This window comes from Convolutriloba macropyga, chromosome 5, assembly GCF_964194025.1.
Source record: "Convolutriloba macropyga chromosome 5, txConMacr16.3, whole genome shotgun sequence".
Taxonomy (NCBI): Eukaryota; Metazoa; Xenacoelomorpha; order Acoela; family Convolutidae; genus Convolutriloba; species Convolutriloba macropyga.
The window spans coordinates 63,189,837-63,214,786 of record NC_134472.1 but is presented as its reverse complement, the minus strand read 5'-3'; the positions used below and the strand labels follow the sequence as shown (position 1 = coordinate 63,214,786).

General features: G+C 36.1%; 1 protein-coding gene across 1 annotated transcript; it reads right to left on the bottom strand.

The window, feature by feature from the left end:
- Positions 1 to 939: 939 nt before the first annotated feature.
- LOC142339538 (uncharacterized) lies at positions 940 to 17,432 on the bottom strand. The gene is made up of 3 exons (XM_075389646.1): positions 17,267 to 17,432; positions 1,562 to 4,143; positions 940 to 1,231 (listed from the first exon to the last, which is right to left on the bottom strand). Exons 2-3 carry the CDS (start codon positions 4,131 to 4,133, stop codon positions 960 to 962), a joined length of 2,844 nt encoding a protein of 947 aa, XP_075245761.1. The 5' UTR covers positions 4,134 to 4,143; positions 17,267 to 17,432; the 3' UTR covers positions 940 to 959.
- Positions 17,433 to 24,950: the final 7,518 nt, after the last annotated feature.

Below are 24,950 nucleotides of genomic sequence, written 5' to 3'. Positions count from 1 at the left end.
ATGAGCAAAATTTGCGTTAGGTCGAATTAAATCAGCAAAATGCGCTCGAAACAACTGTTCTACTAAACAATAGAAATTCAACTAACCCCCCCCCCCCCCCCGTATTATCTTATTAAGATTGGTTGAACAGTTTTTTGGTCACTGCTCTTAAAAATTAAAATTAGCTAAGAAACTGATTTGGTGCTGGTGTTAAAGGCAAAATATTAAATTATCAGAAAAATCAGCCAAATTTTTTGGAAAAATATCAACCCAAAAGCTTCAGCAGCCCTGTCTCATTGTAATAAAATGAAGCCGTTATTTATTTTAACTGATTTTGTAACATTTTAATTAATCTTAGTAAAAAAAGTTAACGAAAAATTAAAATCAGTCAAAATTTCCACGAAACGTTTAAAGCACGATAACTCCTTGAAAAGACAAAACTTGAAAAAAAAACAACATATTCTACTCTTGACGTGCTTTCTAGCGATATTAGCCATAGTGACCAAAAATCAGGTCCTCCTAGCTCTGAAAAGCCAATTTCGTACGAATTTTAATAAAAACCCCAACCATGCAACCAAACGTCTGAGAGTCCACCATGCAACCAAAGAGTCATATTAACAGGGAAGGGGAAACTGTTGACCCATACCATCTATTTGATATGTTGTGCGGCATCACGCGGGATGAACATACTTTGAAAATCATACTAAGATCCTCTATGGTTCCATAACACAAAAATTCCAAGTATGATCTTGCAATGATTACTAGCATTTTTATTTAATCTTTGAATGGTGGCTACGAATTACACGTCCAAATTCCTTCTTTTCAATGCTTCAATGGTTATCATATTTGGTGGTGATACTCAACTCCAATTGAACACCAAGTAATGCTGAAACTGACTAGACATCCTATATCTACAAGCCTTGGATCTGGACGTCGACATTGACATCATCGCAAAAAGACTGGAGTCGCGTAATCTAAATTCAATAAAATAAAGAAATTAAATAGGCAGGATATATTGAAGCAGAGTCCGGAATGACAACAATGGAAGGATTCTTTACATCATCAACTCGAGTGTCCGCTTTTTGATTATTAACAGGGTCATCTCTAAAGTGAGCAGCCTTTTTCACATCACCCAAACAAGCCAGCACAACCAAAATATCCCGGCGATTTACTCCCGCCGGGCAGAACACGAAGGCCGTCTTCAAATCAACGCAAGTGTGGATTCCATCTCTAGGCCGAAGGGAGTAGATCTCTTTAAATGTTCGTTTCCCTTTACCCTGAGCTCAAAATTTCAAATTCTTCATAAACATACGAGAAAACTACATTCATGCACTATTAATGGATGATGGATCTTTATTCAGAGGGGTTTTAAGTATGTAACCCGCCCGACCCATCATTATTTAGGAGCCCCGTTGAAACCTATGTTTATATAGCCCGCTAAATTATGAAATAATCACCTCCATTGGGATGGGGAGGTCTGGGTCCAAGAGGGGGTCACAGATTCCTTAACCAAAATTCATCCTGTATCAGTTACAAAACTGTTATAAAAAATTTGCCGGGGAAAAGGAAGCATATCAGATACTTTTTATACGATCTCTATTTGGGAATGATCTTGATATGTTGTGTTGCATCAAATAATTGAGCTTTTTCGCATATAGAGGCTTTGAACAAGGATAGAATAGAACCATTTCGTTAAGTTTCGATCGCTTTTCTTCTTTAATCTTCTTATCTGACATCTCTTGCTTCATTTCGCAGTACTCACACCACAATTTCATACTTTCGATTCTCGTAATCTCAACGGAGGCTGCATGTGAAAATACTCTTTTACAGTAATCACGGATAAAACTGTAATCTATATCTTCATTTGTAAGCTGGACAAATCGGTTATGACTAATATTAATGCACGGTTCCCAAACTAAAGGTAGAAAATTAGCAGAGCTATTATGGCCTTGTATATTGCACAGGTTCAAAGCACGTTCAAGTTTGTCCCCGAGTGAACAATTTCTAGTTTTGCGTTTACATTGTCTTCTTCGAAGTTTGTATCCACTTAAATGACAATCATCGCTTAAGTCTAACACTTGAACTTTCTCAGATACTTCGTCTAAAACTTCAACATCTTTGAGGCTATTTTCAGACACGGTGAACTCCAACGCCTCCTCTGATCTAAAGAGATGAAAGTAAGTTTCAACTTCAGATCCTGTAATTGACGAAACCCCTTGGATTCCATTTAGGTTCATGTCAGTCCAGCGTATATCACTTTCATTGTAGCAGTTCAAAAGCGAAATTAGCTCAGTTGGTTCCAAAAATGTGTAAGCATTTTTATCTCTGAAGGATAAAGGACGCTGCCAGTACCAAGTAAAATTAACCTCACTCCTGTTATTATTAATATCACTACATTCAGAGCTGTGTTGTAGTCTTTTCATTAAAAAACCACTCGGATATGTTACAGTAAAATTGCACAAATTATCAGCTGTAATCTGCAATTCGAGATTTCTATCAACTAAAATGGTAATATATGTACACGAAGGACAACTGAACATATGTTCAAGTCGTGACTGTTGGCTAGAATCAAACCGACGCCAGGTCTCGGATTTCTTGTCTTTCCAAACCCATAAAAATTCAGCACCCTTTACATTAAAAACAGACATCGGACAATCTTCAGAAACGCAGCCACTCTTTCCCACAAACTTCTTAGCAACCTCACATTCTTCATAATCTGAAAATATTTCTACAGAGCCAATGGACGCTTTTGGCCTCCGCCTAATTTTGAGAGTATTTTGAGACTGATCGGTTGCGTATATTTCGGGCGGTCCAGGATTGTTATTTGCGCTATGAATAAAAAGCTTAAAATTTTCTTCTCCGATTGTAAATGGTATCTCTTCACACTGACTCAAATTGGTCAGCACTTTGCGGTAGAACTGATCAATAAAGTCAGAATTTTCTGTCACACATTGGCTATCACTACTAAAACACACATCACATTCGCTATCGTTATTAAAATGTATAAACCATTTCCAGACATCGCTATCTGAGAATCTTTTCACCTCGACCGTGTAGTCGTCTGACGTCATAGTGTCAAAATTGAGAGTCAGTCTTTTCTTTTGTCTATCAAGCACAGCACACGAATCTAAATTGACATCGCAAAAGGCGTTTTCTAGCCTTCGATTCTGCCTATCCTCAAAACTTTGCCAATCTTCAGTTTCGTAATCGTTTTCGCCAGAGGTCCCCATTCCAGGTAATTTCCTGTATTTCCACGTGGGGTTCGTGCCTTTGGTAACTTTTTCCTCTTTTTCAAGAGCGGTACTGTTTTTCGAATTAAAGTCAACTAAACGAACCCTCTTGCGATTTCTGCGACTACATCTCTTGTCCACCGAAACTTGGCTGTCTAACGATGTCCATTTTTGCTCAGTACCGATATTGTCTTTATACTGTTTAATCAATTCTCGCGTTTCTCCCACGAATCCATTCGCTCTTAAAATACTTTCATCCTTTGCTAGCAAGAAGTGATTGAATATGCATTTTGTCCGGTTACAAAGCGAAGACAGCCAGTTGGCGCAAATGTGGATCAAACCGCACTTGTTTCCAGATTCACAGCACTGGTTGAGAAAATAGGGGCAAACTGGAACCTTAACTTGAGCTCTGGAACTTTGCTTAGCTATATTATTTTGAATATTATCGACATCATTTCCAATATTATCGACATCATTTCCAATACTATCGATTTCATTTTCAGTGTTAACCACATCATTTTGAATATTTGCTAAATCATTTTGATTGGCCTTATGCGTTTCTTTCTCTTGATCCTGTTTGAATCCTTCTTTCAACGTGTTAGATAGGATCCTCCAAAAGTGCTCGTCTTTCGGATCGTAGCCCCATTGTTTGACCTTGACCCGTTCTCTCATTGAGACCCAGTGTGATTTGAAACACCTTTTAGTCCTGTCATTAATACTTCTACCACTATTACTACTGCACTCTCCCATAAGCCACTGAGGACAAATGTGCATTCTTGGACAGGAGTCGTACAGAGTGCACCCGTTAGTAGCAGGGTCACAAGAGACATAGTCGGGACACAAGAGACCCAAAAGATATATGTCAATATCACGTATCATCCATTCATCACTCTTATTTACAACTTCATTTGTCAACGCCACCATTATTTACAATCTGGAAACAATTTTACAATATTAAATTACCACTTGTCCATTAAATGTCACAATTGACTAAAAGGTCAAGAGTTAATTTATGCATTGCGCACATGAGACTTACTCCTGATCGTTTAATGGGAAGTACGACGGGTATAAAGGACAAGACCTAAAGCATTAAATTGAATATAATTGAAAAAAAAAAACGGACATTCTCGATAGCCAATAACAGAAACCGAGCTTTAAAAAGAACAGTCTGAAATGTGGGGAATAATAAGAAAAAGGGCAGCTGAGAACAGGCTACTGTAGGCCTAATGCTGTTCCGCTGCGATTACGCAGGAACCAAAATTATAATTATGAATTTTCAATACCCAAAACAAAGCCAGCAGATTGCAATAAATAGTCAAGATTGTCCTCTTGGTGATGACTGGGATCGAAGCAGGAAACGTAGGAGATGAATTGACCAGTCTTGTCTTGAAATACCACAAAGTGTTCTAATTTGGATTGATGCTTTCAACAGGTTAGCTAAATATTAATTTATCTACGAAATTAATAAATAATAAATTCGTTTGAATATGTTATAATCCATACATCACATACGTCAATTAGGCTAGAACTTTGTTTTCAGACGCCGTACAAGATTTTCAAAACGGGTCGCTCAATTACAACATTCTAGTTTCTTTTCTTCCTCACTTTCTTTTTAAAAATGAAAACACCTAGAGAAAAACGTTAAACGTCAGTCAACTATATACAGATCTCTAACTTATGAACAAAACTGTTCAATTTTCTGATTCCAACACTTATATCTCTCAAAATCTGTCCGTCCAAATTAATGATTAAGTTGAACAATATATCCGTGTGCCGGTCCTCTTTTTGTTAGCCGTTGTCATATATATTTAGTAGTTAGTGATTTGGGTCTTCTCTGATCATAAGGCATCTTTTAATTTCGGAGGTAGATATAAAATTGTTAACCAAGAAACTGCGATGCTCTCTGCTCCAATAAATTGTGAGCACGCCCTCTAGAAGAGTAAAAACTCATTTTTAACTTGTTAACATAAAACAAAAAATATCAAAATTCGAAAATATTTTAACACCATTGATCCCCTACACGAAAAGTCTAGACTACCTAAGAAACGATATATAACGTAAATTTATTTTGCCAGATATCCCCATAGAAAGTCGACAAACTCCAGCTTAATGTTTGATGGCAAAACAAAAATGTCGCAAAATGGGATGTTTTCACGTTTGGTTAACAAAAAAGATTGAGCGTTAAAAAATTGAAGTCATAACCACCTAAAGTCGGGCGAATTGCTCTCATACGATTGGCAAGCGGTTGGTTTCGGTGGTAGCCAGCTGGCGCTTAGGGATGCTATCATTAGGGCGCTAATGGGGGGGGGGGTGAGCGTAATGGGTCATCAGGGTGAGAGAGGGCGTTGAGTTGCGCGCGCTGCAGGTGGGACAGTGGGTGCTTTACTTGCCTATCTCTTTATTAAGGAGATTGTCAGAACCATCAGACAAGAACACGGTCAAGCGGAAAATCGCATTAAAGAGACCGTAGGACAAATATAGTTGTTATAAACTTCGTTTGAGAGCAATTGTAACTACGTAACTGTAACTTACCAGGTACCCCAATGCAAAATTGACAAACTCAAGCTTAATATTTCATGGTAAAAACAGAAAATAAAAATATTTCATGCATAAACAAAAATAAAAAACCAAAGGTAAATAAAATCAAAGCAGAAAGGCATTTTAAGACAACTAAAATTACAATTGCTTCCACTGGAATAACAGCCAAAGCGCAACCAGAACAGGCATATTTCAATTTCTTGGCAAAGACCTGAATGAAACAAACTACTTATGAAAAATTTCAAAAACTTCCCTTTTTGGGTCACTTTGACAACGTCCTTAAAATGACATAAAACTCAACCAAGATTGCAGAAAACCAGAACAGTCATACAGAAACAAAAAATATCTGAGCCCAAAACCAAACACTGTTCAAAACAAAAAGGACTTCAGCAAACTGTCAATGAACAGTTTTGATAATTAATGATTTAGTAAGTATGTTCAGAAGTTTGATATCCATCAAAGGAAATTCTTAAATATCTTCAAAACTACAATTTTATGTGCTGCTGTTTTCAAAGTCGATTTTCCGGAGCCAAAAGGCTAAAAAATGACAAAACCTCTAGCTATCAGATGTTCGCTATCACTAAAACATAGAACCACATAAAAATTTATCTTCAAATAAAGCCAAATTAGAAAATCCTCATAAAAGACATTTTTAGAACAAAAACTTTCAAAATACACAAAAGTAAGCAGAACAAACAAAGAAATTTCATATTGAATTTATGCTTTCCAACAAGTTGGGTACACAGAGCATCTTAGAGAATAGTAGAGCGTTAAAATTAAAACTACCATGTGACCCAATGCCCCTTAGTTTATGATGAGTTTGCACCTCGAGGTGTCATCTAGGTTCATATGAAAGTAAGCAATAACAAACGCTCATTAGAATTCAAACTCTTGAATTGCGGGAAAAACTAATAAATTCAAATTCTATGATTGTTAAGAAACTTAATTCCTACGACTGCGTTTGTCGAGTGGTTCTGGTTTTTTAAAATTTGAGTCGTTCTGGATTGCCAGCATTGAAAGACCAACCCTACGGCTCATAGGAAAACCAACCGTTTTTGAAGAAAACGATGAATTTAATAGGACGCAAAAACTTAACAAAATCACACGCTCAAGAAGTTCATATTTGTCATACGTTCAGTTCAGCTTTAACCACAAACATACCCGGCCGATTGCCGGAAAATAGCCGCCGTTGATTCCAATAAGCATGATTGGGATTGAAAGAATAGAAGATATTGAAAAAAAAAGATTTTTGTACAAAAACATTTTTTTAAAACCGATTTATTTTGATGGCATTTCGTAGTTGAACGCACTTCTGTTTCTTAGAGAGAGGCTACAGGAGCTACTATCAATACCAATAAGCATTAGAGATGGTAACTAAGACTTATAGGAACGACGTTCAAATAGCGGGCATATAAAATTGGGCTTAATGGGTTTATCCCGTTTCTATTTCTGACTTCAATTTTTATACTGACTCTGTTCAAATTGAATTGATTTGCTGAGCAACCGATGTTCAAAATCACTTTTAGCAGAATGAGAGAAGAGAGAAACTAGCCTAGAGAAGTCAAAAAGATTTCACGCAAAATGTTGAAAAAGCGGCAAAATGAGGTAAAGCGAAACATTTTTTTGTTCGACGAAGTAAAAAAAACATAGCAGGACAAGTCCTGACGTACAATTCAAAGAATTTTTATTGACTAAACAAAAAACCAGACCTAGAACGGACTATGAATGTATTGGAAAAACCATTAAGAAAAAAATCCGATCCAAAAAAAACGAAAAAAGTAAAAATCAAAGTCAAATTGCCGCATGTGAACAAAAAACCACTAGCGAGAAAGCGAAATTTTGTTCGAACACCGTTCTCACTCTACTTTAAATTTGGAGCAAAAAAATTCACGCCGCAAAACCACTCGCTTTTTCGCTCCACTTCCTGTTTCGGCGTGACCAAAATCACTACTCCAATTTGACTTAAAAATCATGAAAATGTGTGAACAGATCTTAAAAAAAGACAGCGCCCCAATACACTTCAAATTCTTTGAATTGTAAAAATAAGGAGCGCTATAATAGCCGGCTGAGAAAACCAGGGCGGCTATTAAACATAGCCTACAGATTGCCAGAAAACATCCGCAATAGCTTCGTAGACCTGTAATCTCAAAAAGATAAAAGAAACAGACCAAAAAACTTTTTAAAATGCTGAGATATATTTTCATTAAAAATCTGTTTAAACTTATTGCTGCTTCTATTAGATACCATAAAATACCCTTTAATTAGAGTGACACGAACTCATTTGACCTTACCTCTTTAAATTAAAGAAAAGAAAAGTCAATTTCAGAGTGAGAAAGTCATTTTCGAGAGACGCAAGTCACGTGTGACCAAAAACTTAATTACGAGAAAGAACAAAAAGAACTCCAGCCACTAAGAGTGAAAAAAACGTCACGCATGCAGTTCAGTTGAAATTGCATCAACGAATGAAAAGGCAGATTTGAAGTAATTGTGACGTCATACGGTCGGAACAAAATTCTTGACGAAAAAAAAATCCAAGAGGACAAAAATAGCCTACGCTATCACATGGGGTCTTTTGTGGCTATTAAAAATCAGAAAAAGACCCCATACTCCTTATATGTACTTAAATATGTTCATATAAACACCAAATTATCAACTCCCAGTAAAAAATGAATTCTTGTTGAACACAACAAAAAAGTACACCTGATCCCCGGTAAAAATACAAGCTCAAAAAAAGCTTCACTCTATTTCATTAACCGTGAACTTCATAATAAAACACCTCTTCAAGTCGGGCAAAAATTTTAACTCCGATTGGCTGCGTTTCAAAGTCCAGACAATTAGTTCAATGTCCACAAAAAAATTCTCACCAAAATTGTTTGCTTAATATTCTCGACAATTAACACATTCATCAGTTGTAGAAAAAAATGAAAACAGGATTTGTTCAAGTAAATATTATTTCTAGGTCTCGAAATATGCTGTTTAATATCTAACACTGAAAAAATAAATCAAATTCGCATAGGAATCTGTTTTATCCCATTTCTGAAAAAATTACAATTTCTGACTCAATGACTAATCGATGGCCAAGAAAAAAAAAACATAAGGAAAACACTCAAAAACTAAACATCTCAGGAAATTGATGACACTTTTTCTTACGTTAAAACGTAGAAATTCTGACATAAAATTTGCTTATTGTAATCCATTCAGTACAAAATGAGAAAAATCAGACCTATTGAATTCCAGGAAAGTTATCCAAATCTTACTCTTAGGAAACAGAAATGATTTACATATCGAACCTCCAAAAATTTTTTACAAAAAAGGAAACCAAAGCAAAACCAATTAACGTGAGGCAAATTGCTCTCAGACGACCAGACTGCGTTTGACTTCTGTAGTAGCCAGCTGCGGCTTAGGGATACTGGAATGAGTGGAGCGGGGGGGGGGGGTTAAGCGACGGGAGAGGGGGTCAAACGATGTGGGCGGGGGAGGCTGTGGGTTAACTGTACGAGAAGGAGATCCAAAGCCCCAGTTTGTAGCAGGGTGAACGGGGGTGTAAGTCGGGGGGGGGGGTTGGGGTGATGCGGGAGGGGGTCAAACTTTTAGACTACGAACCGCCCCCTTACACACTGATATTGTCTTCTCAGAACAGTTTCGGTTAGTGGCATACTAAGAAACTAGCATAGCGTAAGGCTCTCAGAGAACTGCTCGGCCCATCAATGCCCTCTAAGCGCTACCTGTTTATCCCGTTTTTGAGGAGGAAAAGTCAGACGAACAATCGGTCGAACGAAGAATTGCATTAAGACCACAGTACTAATATAATAGCTGAAAAAATCGTTTGAGAGCAATGAAAAATTCTGAATAAATCCTCGAAACCCTAAATTGGCTTTCATATTAAAATGATTTTCCTTCCAGGTTATCAACAATATTGAACTCTTTAAAAGCTAATTTAGCATAAAGAGCCATGGAAACAAAATATTCCATCAATACGCGATTCAAAATATGCCATCAAATAGTTCTAAATTACTGAACATTTCCTTATGTATTTAATTTATACAATAAGAGCACTAAAACGAAAGCAACGAAATTCCTCTGGACTAAATTCTTTTTAATCATAAACAAGTAAAAACACCTGTCAACAATAAATGCGCATGCCTCTTTGGATAAAACACGCTAAAAGCAATAATAGAATAGTTATCTTTCCAGTTATATTAAAAGTTAGGGTTGTCACTAACATTACTTCTAGAAGACAAAAACAAACGGCCAAACCAAAACCTAAGGCGCTCTTTTGCCAAACCAAAACATTACGCAAAATGAAAGATTCCTTCATAAGAGTAAATTATAGCTCGGATCTATTCTGTCCCCCCCCCCCCCCGTGTTCCTTACGCTCCCAGTTATAACATATTTGTTATATAGCAGGTTAATATGTGAAAAAAGCACGTGCGCCTGGGGCGTAAAAGATATAAGCCCACTTGGGGGGCAAGTCACGTATGACCAAAAACTTAATTACGCGAAAGAACAAAAAACTCTAGCCACTAAAAGTGAAAAATGACGTCTCGCACGCAGTTCAGTTGAAATTGCATCAACGAATGAAAATGCAGATTTGAAGTGATTGTGACGCCATACGGTCGGAGCAAAAATCTTGATGACGAAACAAAAAATCCAAGAGAAGGAGAAAAATAGCCTACGCTATCACATGAGGTCTTTTGTGGCTATTAAACACCAGAAAAAGGCCCCATACTTCATATGTTCTTATAAACACCAAATTAACAACTCCCAGTAGAAAATGAATTCTTGTTGAACACGACAAAAAAGTACACCTGATCCCCGGTAAAAATACAAGCTCAAAAAAAAGCTTCACTCTATTTCATTAACCGTGAACTTCATAATAAAAAACCTCTTCAAGTCGGACAAAAATTTTAACTCCGATTGGCTGCGTTTCAAAGTCCAGACAATTAGTTCAATGTCAACAAAAAAATTCTCACTAAAATTGTTTACTTAATATTCTCGACAATTAACACATTCATCAGTTGTAGAAAAAAATGAAAACAGGATTTGTTCAAGTAAATATTATTTCTAGGTCTCGAAATATGCTGTTTAATATCTAACACTAAAAAAATAAATCAAATTCGCATAGGAATCTGTTTTATCCCATTTCTGAAAAGATTACAATTTCTGACTCAATGACTAATCGATGGCCAAGAAAAAAAGCATAAGGAAAACACTCAAAAACTAAACATCTCAGGAAATTGATGACACTTTTTCTTACGTTAAAACGTAGAAATTCTGACATAAAATTTGCATATTGTAATCCATTCAGTACAAAATGAGAAAAATCAGACCTATTGAATTCCAGGAAAGTTATCCAAATCTTACTCTTAGGAAACAGAAATGATTTACATATCGAACCTCCAAAAATTTTTTACAAAAAAGGAAACCAAAGCAAAACCAATTAACGTCAGGCAAATTGCTCTCAAACGACCAGCCTGCGTTTGACTTCGGTAGTAGCCAGTTGCGGCTTAGGGATACTGGGTTGAGTCGAGTGGGGGGGGGGGGGTTAAGCGACGGGAGAGGGGGTCAAACGATGTGGGCGGGGGAGGCTGTGGGTTAACTGTACGAGAAGGAGATCCAAATCCCCAGTTTGTAGCAGGGTGAACGGGGGTGTGTCGGTCGGGGGGGGGGGGGGTGATGCGGGAGGGGGTCAAACTTTTAACACCAAGAACAGCCCCCTTACACAGTGATATTGTCTTCTCAGAACAGTTTCGGTTAGTCGCATACTAAGAAACTAGCATAGCCTAAGGCTCTAAGAGAACTGCTCGGCCCATCAATGCCCTCTAAGCGCTACCTGTTTATCCCGTTTTTGAGGAGGAAAAGTCAAATGAGTCAGACGAACAATCGGTCAAACGAAAAATCGCATTAAGACCACAGGATTAATATAATAGCTAAAAACTTCGTTTGAGAGCAATGAAAAAATCTCAATAAATCCTCGAAACCCTAAATTTGCTTTCATATTAAAATGCCTTTCCTTCAATGTTATCAACAAAATTGAACTCTTTAAAAGCTAATTTAGCATAAAGAGCCATGGAAACAAAATATTCCATCAATACGCGATTCAAAATATGCCATCAAATAGTTCTAAATTACTGAACATTTCCTTATGTATTTAATTTATACAATAAGAGCACTAAAACGAAAGCAACAAAATTCCTCTGGACTAAATTCTTTTTAATCATAAACAAGTAAAAACACCTGTCAACAATAAATGCGCATGCCTCTTTGGATAAAACACGCTAAAAGCAATAATAGAATAGTTATCTTTCCAGTTATATTAAAAGTTAGGGTTGTCACTAACATTACTTCTAGAAGACAAAAACAAACGGCCAAACCAAAACCTAAGGCGCTCTTTTGCCAAACCAAAACATTACGCAAAATGAAAGATTCCTTCATAAGAGTAAATTATAGCTTGGATCTATTTCGTTTTGCCCCCCCCCCCCCCAGTGTTTTTTATGCTCCCAGTTATAAAATATTTGTTATATAGCAGGTTAATATGTGAAAAAATAGCACGTGCGCCTGGGGGCATAAAAGATATAAGCCCACTAAGCTGGGGCGGGGGGCAAACAGAATAGATCCTATAGTTTCTATCACCAAAGAAATTGGAGTTATCAATGAGTCCAGTGGTCACTAGACTCGAAGAATAATAATTTAAAGTGGTTAAGGATGGGATTTTTCCGTTTCTGCTCTCCCCAGTATGTTATGCACCTCGAGTTACAGAGCACGTGGCATTACAGAGAATCACTATGTAAAAATATGGCACGTGCGTCTAGGGTGTGCAAATAAAAGGCAACCAATAAGCTGGGGGGCACAAACGGAAAAGATCCGAAGAATACTTCTTTTAATTTCTTTAGAAAAACGTCTCAATGCAGTTAAAAGTAACAATAATCAATCTTCCTTGGTGTGCATATTGAACTCCCTCGATTTCAACTCAAATTTCGGCTGTCTTATTATCAGTTAGTACAAAAAGCGACAAAGTCAGCTGTATCTTTGAAATTCTTCAAAAATGTGGGCATACAATTTTTCCCTCTCATATAACAACATACCGTTGTCTAAACAACTTTTGTGTTGAATTAGAAGAAAATCTGTTTATTTTCCGCAAATACTGTTCATTGTCAGCACACCTCAATGGGCATTCTTATCAATTGTTATTGAAAGAATCTCTTGCTTGGTACTTTGCACGTATCTGGCATCTTACGTCATTGAATTGTGTCTTTCTCATTATAGCCCCCCTGAAATTAAAATGGTATGTTTACCATGATTGGGTGCTATAGGCTATCTGATCACTAGGCAGGGAAAGGGCTATAATAGGAAAGACCCATTGGCCTTCTACATTCAATCCTGAGAGAGGATCAAATCAATCAAGTTTGAAATGCCCAAATAAATTCTGCTCTCCGCAAGTTACACTTCAACTCATGAGCAAAACCAATCATAATCAAAAGAGGAAATAAGTGCAAATACATTAAAATCTACCAAAAATGAACAAAAAAACCAGTATACAGAAAAACCTCTTACAATTTGAGTATTAAAAAAACAAACAATCGTAAACCAGTAAACAGCCGTCAAACGAGTGAAAACCGATTTTGAGTTCTTTGAACAGCAGACTTCAAAAGCCGCAGACAAAATGCCTCAAAAACAAAATTGTTCGAATATTTGAATTAACAGTGAATTGCCTGACAACACCTATTTCGCAAAACGATACCAAGTTTCGTAAAGCAACTTATAAACGTCAGACAGCACATATTGAGAATAAGAACAGTATTACACTTCAAACTCCGGGAGCATAAACAGACCAAGTGCTTCAAATAAGTTATAATTCAAATAATAAAGAAGTCACCGAGACAGATGCTTGTTTCGCACTGAATTAATAAGTTTAGTTTAGATTTGAAGTTGGTGTTAAAGACAGAATTAACAGCTGGCTGCTTCTGAGTTGTTCCGGATGCGCGCTATCCATTTTACAGCTACTGTTTTATTCAGCAGTAATTGCGTTTAGAATAAGAAAGAATCAGTTCAGTTTAAATTTAGGAAGAAACAAGATTTCTTTAATGATGTTAATTCTGTCTGATGCTATTAGTCGCAATAAAGGTAGAATTGGAAAATTTTAAGTTTTTGGAGACAGAATTTATTTATCAACTGAACTCAGGGCGATTCTCCAGTGTTCTGGTCTTCCGCAGTTCTATGAATCTGTACTTCGGGCAGTATGTATATGTCCTTTGTTATCATTTTTACTGATCTCTTAAGCAGATTCATATCAGGTTTGCAAATTTCTTGGTCTTCTTTGAGTACATATACAGATATTTACATCTGCTTTACCATTATAAAAACTTCACCAATTACTTGACTTCTTTTATAGTGGTTACCAATTATACAAGCTTATCATAAAGATACATAACAAAAATCTTCGAGCACTATAGTTACATAAAAGAAGATACTACGTGTAGAATAATTATTTTGTCATCCGGTTGTTTTGAAAAAAAAACTAGTAAGTTCATGGTCATAGATGAACATAAGAAAAATCAAGTTCTAAAAAGATAAATAACGGCTGAATGAGGGGACCCAGATAAGCATATGACAACGCTATTTAACTAAGTGAAATGTTAGACAAATACTTGAAAGAACCAAACCGCATGTTGTACCCGTCTGAAAAAATTCATCAGTAAAGCCATGGCCGAAAAAGGAACAAGGAAACCATTTCGATGTTCAACGATTATTTAGAAGTTTTTTGTTTGAAACTGATGGCCTTTACCAGTGCTCCAAAGAAAGCTTACATAAGCCCTTTGACATAATGGGAAATATCAATACGTCCAAATTGACAACACTAGACTAAACCCATTAAAACAAAATTTCATACAACAATTTTATTGAAGGTTTAAATAGCTGACAAAACAAGCACCTCAATTTGTCCTCGCCTCCAAAAAACAGCCAGTAGAAAGTTTTTTTGTAACTGAAACTTGGATTGCAGTGAGAGAGACATTTTCTGGTGACAGTAGAAAAAAAGTTTGAGACAAAACTCGATCAAAAGAAACCCGCGGTTTTATAGGCATTTGGGTATTAGGTCATTTCAAGCTGTTGCGTAGGAGCGAGTTTGAGATAACTGCCAAAACTGATCTGAATCAATGTGGGACAAAATTGGTTGAGCATTGAAAAATCTAACAAACGTTCAATAGAGTCCGAGCAAAAGTGCTGCAAACCTTTTACTGAATAACCTCAGCATAGATGTTTAGAGCACTTGATCGGAAAGAGGATATAATTTGATTACAATACAGACCTAAAGGTTCTGGGAAAGACCTGTCGAAAAATATCAAGATTAGGATTCCGACTAACAAACTTAGACACTCTCACACGTGTCAGTCAAACTAGTCATTTGCTTAAAAGTTGAGGAGCTACAAAAAAACAAAGTTGGTGCACAGGAACCCAATTTCTGAAAAAAAAATACAGTCTCTGAGTCAATGACTAATTGATGGCCAAGAAAAGTTTAAAAAAGTTAAAAGAAAACTGCTTAAAAATTGAACATCTCCGGAATTTGATGGCACCCCTTTCTTCACTCACGTTAAAACGTGAAACGGAAAAAATTCCAATGTTGAATTGTGTAATTACCAATTATTGTTGAACGTCGTTCGATGATATCTATATAAACTTTCAACATACTGATACAAAACGCTCACTAATGACGAAGAAAGTGAAAAAAAAACAAAGTTCATTCTCCAATAGCAATATTTTTTAAATAAGGACGTAACTAACTGAAAGTTATGTTTTCGTAAAGAATCTCTCGCAATGAGCTAGCTGAACCCATCAAAAAAACCGACCAAACAAAAGGTGTGATCCTCGTATAGCAAAAAATGGACAACTTTTTTCAGTTGACAAAATGGATAAAAAGTGCTTAATAATTATTTAAAAATGAAATTTTCATGACATCAGAAACGTTTAAAATTCACTTATTGTAACCCATTTGCTATAAAATGAAAAAAATCAGACCAACTAAATTCCGGGGAAGCTTTCCAAATCCTATACAATCAAAATGTCATTCAGATAACAAATGATTTACTAGTCGAACCTCAGCAATTTATTTACAAAATAGAAAACCAAAACATAACTGTTAACATAACCAACTAAAGTCGGGCTAATTACTCTCAACAACAACCGTCGAGCGGTTGGCTTCGTCAGCAGCTAGCCAAGGTTTAGTGAGGCTAGCTTTAGTTTAATTGAAGAGGCGTGATGAGCGCAGGGTGGGGGAACGGTGGGAGGGGATTTCATGGCTGCACGGGGACCTTACGGCCTGAACAATGTGCAGGGGTGGGGTGACGTGAGAGGGGCGCTGATGTGGGAAGGGGAGGGGTGTTGTGGGGAGGGGGTGTTGTGGGGGGGGGGGTGGTGTGGCAGGGGGGGGGGGTCAACCTCTAAGAACCACCCTTCACACCATAAGTATAGGTCTCCAAAAACAGTTTCTGTGAATCTCAAACTTGACTGTGACTCGCTAATATAATTGCTACTAACTTCGTTTGAGAGCAATTGAAAATTCAAACCCTGAATCTTCGAAACCCTACATTTGCTTTGATATTAATATGTCTTCCTTACTATGTTACCAATATTATTGAACTCGATCTTCAGAAGCTGTTTAGCAATTCAGAAATAGCCAAGAAAAAGAAATATGTCACTAATATGCAATTTAAAATATGGAACCAAATAGTTCTAAAATACTGAACATTTACACATCGTCTTATGTATTTAATTTATACATTAAGAGCTCTAAGATTCGTGCAACTAAATTTCTCTGGGTTACTCAATAAGTACACACCTGTCAACAAGAAGTGTGCGTAATTTTTTTGAGTAAATTTTGGGTAAATAGAAAGATTCCTTCCTAAGAGTATATTATAGTTTCTATCCCCAAAGAAATTGGAGATATCAATGTTTTCAGTGGTCACTAGACTCCAATTATAATATTTCAAAGTGGTTAAGAAGAATGCTATTTTAAAGATTTATTAAAATAACATTTCAAAGCGGTTAAACGTACCAAGAACCATTCTTCATTGTAATATATTATATTATAGACTCCCTAGATATAAACTCAAAACTCTGCTGTGTTTTATTATCAGTTAGAGCAGAAAGCGACAAGTCAGCTGTGTTTGAGATTCTTCAGAAACGTGGGCATACACTTACTCTCTCATATAACAACACACCTTGTCTAAACAACTTCTTGTTGAATTAGTAGCACATCTCAATTTATTTTTCTAAAATACTATTCATAGTCAGCACACCTTTATGGGCATTCGGATCTTTTCCGCTTGTGCCCCCCCCCCCTCAGTAAGTTATGCGCCCCCAATTATAGAGCATGTGTCATCAGATAGTAAAGCATTATGTAAAAATTTTGCACGTGCGTCTGAGGGCTGCAAATAATATGCATACCCACTGACTTGTGGGAGGGGGCACAAACGGAAAAGATCCGGGCATTCTGATCAATCTTTATTGGAAGTACATCTTACCTGGGATTTGCAAGTATCTGCCATCTTACCTCAACTTTTTCTCGTTTGGTTTCATTGGATCTTCTACATTCAATCCCGAGAGAGGATCAAATCAATCAAGTTTGAAATACCCAGATAAATTCTGCTCTCCCCAAGTTACACTTCGAATCATGATCTAAGCCAATCATAATCATCAAAGAGGAAGTAAGTGCAAATACGTTAGAATCTACCTAAAAATGAACAGAAATACAGGCATAGAGCAAAACCTCTTACAATTAGAGAACCCAGGGTACAATTTCATTGGTCACCAAAACTTCGAGGCAGAGCTTGGTTTGAAAGTTCGACCTTAGAGTTAAAGAAGTGAAAGTCAATTTTTTGTCCTACGTTAGAGTCATATAGGACTACGTTTAGGACAAAAAAAAATAGACTTTCACTTCTTGAATCAAACCGCTATAAATAATCGGCTGCTTCGTTATCAGGGAGGGAGACGTTCAAATGAAATTCAACACTTTCCTCCTCTTTGGTTCTCTAAATACGTTAAAACCAAGTCTTGGGCCCCCTCGGGCCTCGTGCCCAGCACTCGGGCTCAGCGCCCTCTTGTCAGGCCACTAAATCCCTCGGGCGACTAAGATTTTGCTCTACTATATTCTTTGAGTACCAATAACAAACATTCGTAAATCAGTAAAAAAGCTGTCAAACGGATGGAAAACAATTCCGACTTCTTTAAACAGCATACATCAAAAGTCATAGACAAAAGGCCTCAAAAACAATCATTCGAATGTTTGCAGCAACAGTGAATTGCCAGTGAGCACCTATTTTGCAAAGACGATACCAGCTTTTGTAAAGCAACTAATAAACGTCAGATAGCACATATTGTAATACAGAACAATATTACATTTCACTCTCCGGAAGCAAAAGCATACCACGTACTTCAAATAAGTTATAACTCAAATGATAAAAAAGTCACGGAGAAAATTGCCTGTCACGCACTGATTTTACCTACTTTCGACTTTTTCGGCTAATCTTCACACCGGCTTATATTCCGGACACCATTTTCGATGCTCGCTATTCATTTCATAGCTACTGTTTTATTAAGCAGTAATTGCGTTAAGACTTAGGAAGAATCAGATCAGTCTGAAATTAGGATGAAACAAGATTTCCATAAAGATGTCAATTAATTCTCCCTGATGTTATTAGTCGCAAAGAAGGAAAAATTGTTGGAAAACTTCCAATTTCAAGGCAGATTTTATCAACTAAATCTTATGGCAATTATCCGGTGTTCTGGTCTTCTGTAGTTCTATGGATATGTACCTCGGGCAGTATTGGTCCTTTGTAAAAATTTACTAATCTCTTAAGCAGGTTAATATCCGGTTTGCAAGTATCATACAAAAACAGATATTTACATCTGCTTTACCATTATAATTACTTCACCAAGTACTTTACATCTATAGGATTTGCAATTATACAAGCTTATCATAAAGGTAATTAAAAAGGTAAATCCTCGAGCATTCAAGGTACATATGACAAGATCTACATGTACAATAATTATCTTGTTATCAGTTTGTTTTTGAAAAATAGAAAAATAGAGGTTACCGTCCTAAATGGAAATAAAAACTATAGAAGTTATTGAAGAAATATCAAATTTTAAGCATACCCGGCAGATTGCCGTAAAATAGCCGCCGTTGATTCCAATAAGCATGATTGGGATTGAAAGAATAGAAGATATTGAAAAAAAAAGAATTTTGTACAAAAACATTTTTTAAGTCCGATTTATTTTGATGGCATTTCGTAGTTGAACATAACGTACTTCTGCTTCTTAGAGAGAGGCTACAGGGGCTACTATCAATACCAATAAGCATTAGAGATGGTAACTAAGACTTATAGGTTCAAATAGCGGGCATCTAAAATTGGGCTTTATGGGTTTATCCCGTTTCTACTTCTGACTTCAATTTTTTATGCTGACTCTGTTCATTTTGATTTGCTTTGCTGAGCAACTGATGTTCAAAATCATTTTTAGCAGAATGAGAGAAGAGGGAAACTCGCCTAGAGAAGTCAAAAAGATTTCACGCAAAATGTTGAAAAAGCGGCAAAATGAGGTAAAGCGAAACATTTTTTTATTCGACGAAGTAAAAAAACATAGCAGGACAAGTCCTGACGTACAATTCAAAGAATTTTCATTGACTAAATAGAGAAACTAGACCTAGAATGGACTATGAGTGAATTGAGAAAACAATTTTTAAAAAAATCAGATCAAAAAATAAGAAAAAACAAAAACTCAATGTCAAAATGCCACATGTGAAAACCACTAGCGAGAAATGAAAAATTAATTTAAACAAAAAACTAGGCCTAGAAAGAGCTGTGAATGGATTGAGAAAACTATTTAGAAAAAAATCCGATCCAATAAATCGAAAAAAACAGTAAAAATCAGAGTGAAATTGCCGCATGTGAACAAAAAACCACTACCGAGAACCCGAATTTTTGTTCAAACACCTTTTCTCACTCTACTTTAAAATTAGAGCGAAAAAAATTCACGCCGCAAAACCACTCGCTATTTCGCTCCATTTCCTGTTTCGGCGTGACCAAAATCACCACTCCAATTTGACTTCAAAAATCATGAAAATGTGTGAACAGATCTTAAAAAAAAAGACAGCGCCCCAATACAATTCAAATTCTTTGAATTGTAAAAAATAGGAGCGCTATAATAGCCGGCTGAGAAGATGAGGGCGGCTATTAATAATGATAAACCATGTGTGAATGAGGGGAGCGAGATAAGCACCTGATAATGTTATCAAAGTGAAAGAAATATTAGATAAAAGCTTGAGGGAGCCAAACCGCATGTTACACCTGTCAGTAAAAATTACCAAAAAATCTGATTGTTACGACCGAAAAGGGAACAGATGAACTACTTCGAAGCTCAACGATCAATTAGAAGTTTTTGGTTTGGAGCTGATGGCCTTTACCAGTGGTCCCAAAAAGAAAGCTTACACAAACCCTATAACATCCCCAGAAATATCATTCAGTGGAATATGAGATCAAAATCTTAACGATCTCAAGATCAAAAATTTGTTCAATCATACAAAATTTACATGGAGTATCATAGTTGTCTGCACGGCTCTCAAGTTTTTTAATAAAAGGATAAATAATAATTTTTTGGACCTGGGAACAAATCTTTGTCCATTTGATTGATACGCTCAAATCAACAACACGAGACTAGACCGATTTAAAAAATTCGATAAATAATTAAACATTTTATTGAAGGTTCGAGTAGCTGACAAAATAAATCTCGTATAAATTTGTCCTCTCTCCTCTAAAAATCTAGACCAGCTGAGCGTTCTTTTGTATCAAACTTGGATTGCAGAGAGACATTTTGTAGTAAAAGTAGTCAACAAAGTTTCATAAAAAGCTCGGTCAAAAGAAACCCGCGTTTTCGGTATTAAGTATTAGGCATTTGGGTATTAAGTCACTTCAAGCAGTTGCGCAGGAGCGAGTTTGAGAAAACTGACAAAACTTTTTCGAATCAATGGGGGGCAAAATTGGTTGATCATTACATGAAAATCTCTAATAGACGTTTCATACAACCCGGACAAAAGTGTTGCTTTTACTCAACAAAATCAGCATAGAGCTTTCCAGCGCATGATCGGAAAGACGATATAATTTGATCGTTCTGGAAAGACCTGTTCTACATTATCAAGCTTAGGGTTGCGACTAACAAATTTGGAAACTTTCACACCTACCAGTCAAACTAGTCATTCATCAATCAAAATTCATGACAAAAAGATCAGATAACATGCTTGCAAGTTCATTTGCCTTCCGAAAGCGGTAAAACTTTGTGGCATATCAGAGCAAATTAAAACTAAAAAATCACATGAAACGCAAAATGAACATGAGCAGAGAATTTCGATAGAAACTTGGTTTTTGCTGATTGGCGGACAGCGCATCAACAAAAAATTGAAACAAATGGCAAAGGATTGTCTTTTATTCGGAGAACAATTGAGATAGAACAAACTAATTTTCTCAACAAAAATTTGGGCTGACGAATAAAATAAAGCAATTAATAGTAAAAAAAACACCAACTATAAAATCAAACTCTCAAAAATTTGATAAATTGAGCAACTACAAAAAAACAAAACTGGAGAATAGGAAACAATTTTCACTAAAGGTTGAAAAATTGGAAATATTTTCTAAACACAGGAAACGCAAAGAGATGGTTGCAAATTGGGTTATCAGAGAGCCATCAGCGATGACTTAGTGGCGTATTTTGGTAAAGTTGCGGCTTTAAAATATAAATGCTTTTGGACATCAGAAAAAAATGAGCCAGTTTTGCTGAATTTAATTTTAGTTTTATCAATTGTCACATAAAAAGATATCTGTAAAAACGATTAATAACCTAAATTAATACAAATCTCCGCATCCGGGGTATAATATTTGGGCTATTACAAATTGGGAAATAAACAATTGGAATGCACATCAAAAATCACGTTCAACGAAGTTATCCAAAATAATGTTCCACTATACTAAAGTAAGAACATGTAACACCATTTTGCAATAAAGAATCAAAATTTTTTCTTAGCAAAATAACAGCCGATATTTGTTCTACCGGTCTTTAAAATCTTTAGGAAGTCTCCTTCCGAGGCAAACAGTAAGTTCTCGTCCATTTAAAATTAAAACAAAAGCCATTTTGATTTTCAGCAAAAAGCCTTTAAAAGGTGTTGTTCTCTATTTTAAAGAAAGTATAATAGAAAACGTGGAATACGTTATTGATACAACAAGTATTTTCTTGGATCTCTTAAAACTATTTTACTCTATATCATCTAACAATTCTGAAAAAGGCAAAATTTTAATCTTCACACTCGACTATAAATAGAACGCAATCTGTAAAGTCGGATCAAAATTTCTGAATAAACTTGCCAATAACAAGGATTACCACCAGAGCACAGTTCCAGGACTATTGATTTTTATCTCCTATACGTTAGTGTTTTCCAGGGAAAAAAGGTGACTTCGACATGGTTCAATTTAATGATGATACCAAAATCTTTTTTGCAAACTTGATGCCAAAGACAGAATTTCAAGATTTTTGAAAAAAAAACATACCTATTTGAACGAAAAACAATTTATCATTAAATGCGGATGCGACGGAGCTCTTCTATTTCTGTGATCGAAACAAAAAAAGAAAGCATCCACTTGAATGTCACCTTAAAACATAACCGACAAACAACGGGCGAATTGTACTCAAACGACCGGCGATTGGTTGGCTTTTAGTAGCCAGCTGGGGCTTAGAAATGCTATCCTTAGGGGGATAAGCGGAGTGGTGGTCAAGCGTTGCCGGGTAGGGCTGGGAGAACTGGACGAGAGCGTCAAGTTCAATCGCCAAAAGGAGGAGGTTGACCAATCACAAATCGGTCAAAAACACTGCCTTAAAAGACCACAGGACTAATATAATTTCACAAACTTTGCTTGAGAGCAATTAAAAATCTCCACAAACTGCCGACATCTTGGAATTCAAACAAGTTCATTCTTGCACGCGAAAATCAAGTGCGAAAATCACGCGTAAAATGCCTACCACTATTCCCTCGCAAACTCTTCTTGGAGATCAAATACCTCTCAAAATGAGATTACTAGTTTTTGATTCAATTGTACTGTCGCATCTTTCAGTGCATTTTTTTTCAAAAGGATTACAGCGCTAAAACTTCCAGATCAACCGGGGCATCGATGTCCCTTATTTACAAAAACAAGCCGCTGTCGAGATTTCATCAACTCAGCAATTCTTTCCTCTGGCCTACTAAATACAAAAATTTGTTCATTATATTTAAGTTTTTTGAAAAGATCTGATGCCATAAGGAACATCAACCGGCTTACAAAAATGAGCAAAAAAATTAATTCAAAATCTCAAGCTAATCTAATTGGGTAAAAGATCATCGATATTAAACAGCATTAAGAAATGGCAAAACTATCATGCGATTTCAGCGTAGCGACAAAAAATTTAACACATACACATACGTTCACAGATATTTTTTAAATCAACATAAGCACCTTTGAATATACTAGTAGGAGCTTTCACGTCCTCCATTTATGATGCGAACAAAAACCAACTCATTCCCTTTACTTAGTGTGTATACAATCGGTGAAAACAAGGCCCAACTCGTCTGAGAGGAAAGAGTTGTGATTCAAGATTAAACATGCAGAAATATGTCTCAGTATGACATCTTCTATGTTTCCAATTCTCTACAGGGCCAATATACATTGATTCTTTCCAAAAAATAATTATTCAATCAACACCCTAGCAAGGATCTTTCCTCCTCAGAAGATATTCATGTTATCCTTAAGTTGACATATAGTACACGAAATAAAATATCGTTAATTTTTTTTGTCCCACTTTTTTGCTCTAATATCATCTGATGTCAGCCGACAAACAAAAAACATTTTCAAACACTCAAGTCACAAGATAAGTTCTTGTCACCTCATTCGAGTCCAAAACAAAATTATTCCTTAGAGAAGAGCTTAAAAGGCATCGCATAAAAACAGAAAAATTCGATAGTAAGTGCTTTTTGAAATAAAATTGAATAAGATCATTTTTCATATATATGGTTGTCCAAATCATGCATGCCGGTGCTTCATTGGGGAAAAAGTGACCATGGGGAAAAACGATAGAGCTTTCTGCTCCTTCTCCGAACTTTTGATTGAGTTGCTTGAACAAAAGCAGAAATACTGAGCATCAATTTCTTATCGGGCTGTCAACTACCTTATCTTTAGGTCCCTTTAAAATCAAGTGACTCTACCTTTTATACACATCGAGACGACTCGAGACCTTTGATAAATTAGCTGAAAAGAGACAAGCTGAACATATGAAGCTAAAAAAAAATTGACTAAATTTTGCGAGTCAAGCTAGTGGATATTTGCACTTGGTATTAAAATGTACCAAATTCTTAGTAAGATGAACTGAAATAACTACATGTCTTCCCGAATCAATTCGGAAAATCGTCGTCGAGGCTCTATTTTCCAGATTTAATTGAAAGTCAAACTGTATGTTATGTGATTAACCGAAAACTGAAGTCTTATAGCTCACACATACATTCTTTCATTTGGCCTTTAAAAGTTTTTCAAGAAATTGTCACTGGAGATATACAAAACTATGTACCGCTGACAAAGATTAAGCACAATTTACAAGTAAAAAACTGGATAAACAAAATTTGAAACTTGGCATTAAAAAAGATGTTGTAGCGAAACTATATACAAGAACAGAAACTCAAGAACGAAAAAAAAATGAATACAGTAGCGAATCTATAAGAGAAAAAGATAAACAGAAAAAAGAGTTCTGTCAAAAAGTTTTAACATAAAATCCAAGAAACAACAAAGAATTTCTTCAACGCCATTAGAAACTTGAAAGGAGAAAATGAAAGAGAAACTTCACTCACAATTGACTCTTTGGAAAACAACTACAACCCTGACTATTATGGCCTTAATAATTTTGTACTTAAGAAAATGAAGTATGTCACAATTCCAACACAATTATAGCTACCAAATGTTATGAGAACAGATTTCCCGAAGAGCTTAAGTAGAGCTATTGTCCTTCCAGTTCATAAAGCCGGAAGTTTCGATAAAAATGGAAAACTACAGACCCATTAGTTTATTACCAGCGTTAGGTACAATTCTAGGAAAAGATAATCCATAAAAGTATGACATCTCTTCTTGAAAAAATTTGCGTACT